Source organism: Hibiscus syriacus, unplaced genomic scaffold (assembly GCF_006381635.1).
Source record: "Hibiscus syriacus cultivar Baekdansim isolate YM2019G1 unplaced genomic scaffold, ASM638163v2 tig00110839_pilon, whole genome shotgun sequence".
NCBI lineage: Eukaryota > Viridiplantae > Streptophyta > Magnoliopsida > Malvales > Malvaceae > Hibiscus > Hibiscus syriacus.
Genome location: NW_024062886.1, coordinates 1,583,955 through 1,589,787, shown reverse-complemented (window position 1 = coordinate 1,589,787; position 5,833 = coordinate 1,583,955). Strand labels below are relative to the sequence as shown.

General features: G+C 32.7%; 1 protein-coding gene across 1 annotated transcript; it reads right to left on the bottom strand.

Annotated features, from left to right (window-relative positions):
- Positions 1-2,891: 2,891 nt before the first annotated feature.
- Positions 2,892-3,579, bottom strand: LOC120143195 (kunitz trypsin inhibitor 5-like). Its single transcript, XM_039157580.1, has one exon. It carries the CDS (start codon positions 3,562-3,564, stop codon positions 2,974-2,976), a length of 591 nt encoding a protein of 196 aa, XP_039013511.1. The 5' UTR covers positions 3,565-3,579; the 3' UTR covers positions 2,892-2,973.
- Positions 3,580-5,833: the final 2,254 nt, after the last annotated feature.

Below are 5,833 nucleotides of genomic sequence, written 5' to 3'. Positions count from 1 at the left end.
TTCACAAAAGAAGTATGAAGTCTGGAAAAAAATTGGGTATTACAAGAACTACATCAATAAAGTACTCAAAAGGTTTGCCATGTAAAATAGTAAACCAGTTAACATCATTATTGCTAAAGGAGACAAATTTAATATTGTTCAATGCCTTAAGATTAACCTTGGAATTCAGAAAATGTACAAGATTCCCTACATATCAGCTGTTGGGAGTTTGATGTATGGTCAAGTGTGTACATGTTTGAATATTGCATACATTATTAGAATATTGGGCATGCAGATACTCCAGCAATCTAGGTATAAACTATTATATAGCAGTCATGAGAGTTATGAGGTATATTCGGAAAACAAAAAATTTCATGCTCATTTATAAGAGATAAATAATTTGAAGATCATTAGTTATTCCGATTCCGATTTTGTCGGGTGCCAAGATATCAGAAAATATATATCATGTTATATTTACATACTAGCTCAAAGAATTATATCTTGAAAAAGTGTAAAAAAAATAGCACTTGTTTCTTTCACTATGACATCAGAGTTTATAGCATGCTACAAGGCATTAAACCATGGACCGGGACTGTGAAACTTTGTCACTAAACTACGTATTTTGAAAATATAAAATGACCACTTAATTATATTATGATAATAAATTAATAATACTATATTTCAACAACAATAGTAGAGCATCAAAGTCAAATCATATTGACATAAAATTTCTATTTTTGAAAGAGAGTTAAAATGGACAAATATCCACAGAACACATCGAAAAAAATTCCATGACAGAAAATTCACTAATAAAAGGTTAACATCCAAGGTCTTTCATGAGCACATTGCGGATATGAATGTTATATAATTGATAATATCATTATTTGAGTAGGAGTTTTGTTCTGTTTTGGGCATTGATGTATTTTTTTTTCTAATAAAAAATATAAAATCCAATTTATTCAATCTCTTTTATTGTTTATTATTTAGAGACTAACTTTTTTTTTGAAACTTTTAGAGACTAACCTCATTTATGTTTAAAGAAGAATTGTTAGAAATAAACATGTTTGGTTCATATTGTATGTAATTTCTATGTCATTTCATTGTATTTGTGTATATGACCATTTATGGGCCTCGTCATGATAGATATGACAAAGGGTGCTTTGATCCTATATGAATTTAATTGATGGATGAGATTGTTATAAAATACCTATTATATGATAGCAAATTTTGAGCTCATTAGGTTACATTTGTGAGGAAACATATGTTATCCAAGTGAGATATTGTTGGATTAAAATCCATAACCACGAGCACATATGTATAATGTATAATGTTATCATAAAATTAAGTGACCAATATCTTGTACAAACCATAATGTATTAGAATTATCATGGAAATAAAAGTGTAGATACTATTGAAGTTGTATTTATTATTTGATGAGGAGCAGAGTTATAAATACATATAATAACTGATTATTAAATCGACTATATAAAAAGTAATTATCTTCTAGAAATAGACTATCTTGTATTTTCTCTTATTCCGGTAGAGAGTTTATACTTAACGGAAAATTATATTCTTGGAAGATCTCAACCTTCAAGGCACTATTTAAGATCTCAATCTTTAATATAATCTTCGAAATGCCAACCTTTTAAGTAATCTCTAACAATGGATTTAGGTATGCTTCAACAAATCTAATATTTATTTTTAATGATTTGATATAATAAATTCTGATTAATTTTTATATTTATTATGATTTGGTTAACCATAGACTTCTCAAATTGGGTGCGAACTCAAGAATGCAGCTAGCCACCCACTTCCATTCTTCGGTGAATGTCAACAACAAAAGAAGATGTTACCCTAAATTAGTCGGGGGAATAAGATGTTACTGTAATAATTCTAAGTTAGCATCTAGAAACATTTTGAACAACAAATATTTGAATTCTGGAAATAAATTAAGCTTTCAAACGTGAAAACTATATGGTAGGAAATGAACAGAATAGTTTTCAATCCGACTTCAATACATATGTTTACCAGAATGGCCTTGGAAGCTTCTCTAACACAGCGAAAGAGAACACGTGCCCATCGTCTTCATCTCAGTTTTGAACCACAACCCTTTGTGTTTTCTATACGTTAGTAATCCTCCAAGTCTAGTTTCAATCGAATCCGATCTGCACAATTCTACTATGAGAATCACAACCAGATCTACAGACTGCAGCCTGGTTGTCTTTGCTTCCTTCTAAATGATATCAGCTTGAATGTTTTTCCTACAAACATGACTCTTGTATTCCATTCGCCTCTTCTTTGCAAGCTCCAAGCTAACACCTCTGCTTGCTCACGTACCATTCACCTCTTCTGAATCAACTCACTTGCATTCATGGTGTTTTCTTTTGCCCCCAATGAGCTTCTCGCTGAATTAATTTAATTTGACAGATAAATGACCTTTAGAAAGTTTAATGACAGTCAAGCACTCTCCCAAATCCACGTGTATTACTGATGGTCACTTAGGTGACTTTTATTTTATGTGAGACTTCCGTTTCTGGGGTAAAATATGGTACAAAATTTTCTCCTCCAATTGTTTAATTGTGTATTGTACGGTGAACAGTTGAAGAGAAGGTATTGAATCCTTTGGAGAAGTCAGTCGGTTCAAAACTTAAGTGACATTGGCCACGAAAATCCATGCACAATTTCAAACTTCTGGAAAGCAACAATTGAGGTATTGGAGTTCTGAAGACATTTCTTTCTTTGTTATTTTAATATAAATTTGAGTGAAACTATCAAGTCAATTTAGTCATAAGAAATAATGTAAATTTTTTATAGCTTCATTATGTCTACAAGATGTATGTGTTATTAATTGATTAAAAAAATTAAACAAATATTAATACTTTGTAATTATCTCATACTACTAAAAATTTTAAATTTGATTCAAGAACAAATTTATCAATTTTATTGATATTAAAGTTTATAAATTATAAATTCAATAAGATAAGATTTTATGATTCAAGCCCTCTTAAACATAACCTTGAAAGGCACATCACTGAGAGCCAAACGCCTAACACCAGCATCATCAATGAAAACACCCACATCCCTACATAAAACTTTGCAGAAATCACACACAGTTGGACAGAAAACAAGCTTATAATCATCTTCATGCTTCTCAATTTTGAACCAATTGCCAACAGTTTCCCGACCGGGCTTGCCTTCGACACCACCACTTGTAACAAACCATTGTCGTGTCGAATCATCGAATTCGGCAAGCTTCCATACGGTAGATTGGACACATATTGTTGCAGCAGAAAACTTGATGTTATTGTCGGTGGAGACACGGATAACACCTTTCTTGGTGTTGAAAGGGGTAAAGGTTACCGGGAGACCGTTCGACACCTCCAGCTTCTCTTGAACGACGTCGAGTGGACAGGTCTTGTTGCGGGAGCTGGCAAGAGTCAGGCCTCCACCTCGACCACGGAAGACCGGGAGGATGTAATAGTCGGTGCTGGTGCGGAGTATTTTACCGGAGATGTCGAGGACTGGATCAGGTGCGGCACTGGCGCATAGAATGAAAGAAAGTGCTAGGAACAATGCTGTCCTCATTTTTGTGGGTTTATTTGAATTGAATGGCACGCAGGTGTAGCACTTATGTGTATATATAGCAAATGGATAATATAATTTAAAGAAGAGCGGGTTGAAAGTCATCGAGGAAACGTGGGGCGGAATAAATGGAGCAAGCTGGCTTTGTTTGACCAAACTACATTGACATTCAACGTAGAATTGATTGCATCTGATAGCATTTGACTACGACAACCAGATCGGATCCCCTTGCCCCAAAACAAGAAACGATAACAATTTAATGTCCAATTGTGGAATGGAGGATTTCAATGTCAACTCTTAAACCAACTCCATTTTGTTTTTCAAAGACAAAATTTATTTGAATTCATTAACGATTTTAAAAATAAAAAATAACGTTAATTTTTCAGAAATTTCAAATTCTAATAACTATTTTTTTTATAAAGAGTGTGTATGGCTTTTTAATTATGAGAAAGATTTTGAACGGATTGTAGACACTCGTTTTCGTCCGGAATTTTTAATATATATAATAATATAGTATAGTTTTTGAAAAATATAATATATAATTTTTAGAAAACGGTTTTTGAAAACATATAATATATACTTATTTAAAAAATGGTTTTTGAATATATATATATATATATATATATATATATAGTTTTTAAAAGTTTTTGAAAATATATATATTATATAGTTTTGAAAACGATTTTTTGAAATATATGTATATATTATATAATTTTGAAAAACAAATTTTGAAAATATATATTATATAGTTTTGAAAATGATTTTTTTGAAAACATATTATATATTATATTAATATTATTTTATGTTATATTAATTTTAATTTTTTATTTTTTATTATATATTTTATATTATGTTTTATTAATTTTATTTTATTCGGTCCAAGTCCAACTCCAGGTCCAACAAGGGTGTGGGGTGTCCAACCTGGTAGGCAGGCCTGACCCAGCAAGCCCACCCGGTTAAAGGAGCCCAAGTTCGTTTAGGGTTTCAACATTAACCAGGCACACTGCACACATCTCAGCCGTCATATTGGGCACGAATCAAGGGTCCAGATTGAGGGGGTTTAAACCCTAAATCATATAGCACTGGCGCCATACATGTGGCTCGTGGAAGCCAAGCGCAGAGCATAGAAGTCGAAAGCCACAACCGGCCAAGATCGGGACTGAACCATCCCAAAAATCCCGGTTGAACAACATGCATCAAGAACATTCTGAGACAAAATCGGAACGGTTAACCCAACAAAGACATGAACAACCCTAAAATTCACAAATCCACATGAATCATGTCCCTTTTGGGACTCAAAACGGCCAAACCCGGGACTATAAAAGCCACCGGTGAGGCCAAGGGAAGAAAAAACGGTGAATAGCCAAATATCAACAAAAATACAGAGGGCAACCAACACGAAAATAACAATAGGCAGCCAAGCAAATAAACAAAAAAAACAAGCATCAAGATCTCGCAAAACCGCGGAAAATTTACAAAATAATAAAGGAGAAGTTTTGATTGTGACTTAGGAGAGGAGCAGTCATCGGAAGGTGAAGAGGCTCGTCGAAAAAGGTAAACCCGAGACTTTGTATTTTAGATCTACGCCGGTGGGTTTGTTTTTAAGGCGGTTGGACTTGGGTTTTGGGTTCACGGGGTCGAGAGGATCATTTTCGGGTAGTTGTAGGATTCTGGCTGCCAGAAGCGACGACTGGGGAGGTGGGCTACGACGGAGGGAAGGCCGGTGTTCGGCCTGAGAGGATGGTGAGGGGAGAGTGTTGAGGAGAGATTTTTTTAATTGTTTTTCTAAGTTTGGTTTTAAAATAAAGTTATTTTTGGGTTTTGGGTATTTATAACCGAAGGACCAAGTTGTAAATAGGGAATAGTTAAATTATTTCCACAATCCCTATAAGATTGTAGTATAATTTGTTTTGGTCACCTGTTGTAAATTTACCCTTGAATTTTGAATTTATTCAATTTAATAAATGTTTACATTTCTTATATTTTGCAAATTGACCCCCAAACCTTTTGTTTTTGTCTCTTACAGTTCACTTTTAGCATCAATTTGACCATAGATTTCAATTTATTCTAATTTGGTCATTTTATTTTTTTATCAGGTGTTTTTTTATTATTATTATTTATTTTTTTTATTTTTTTTATCTTTTTTCTCTTTTAACCTTTTCTTCCTCCTCATTTTATTTATCTATTTTTTTTATTTCTCTTTTAACACTTCATATTCTATTTTTCCTTTAAAATTAAAATTTAAATTTAAATTTTTTGGTTTTATTTCATT

What these genes read in the sequence shown, in the direction of transcription:
- LOC120143195 (XM_039157580.1), bottom strand. Translation starts at nt 3,564, where the DNA reads ATGAGGACAGCATTGTTCCTAGCACTTTCTTTCATTCTATGCGCCAGT.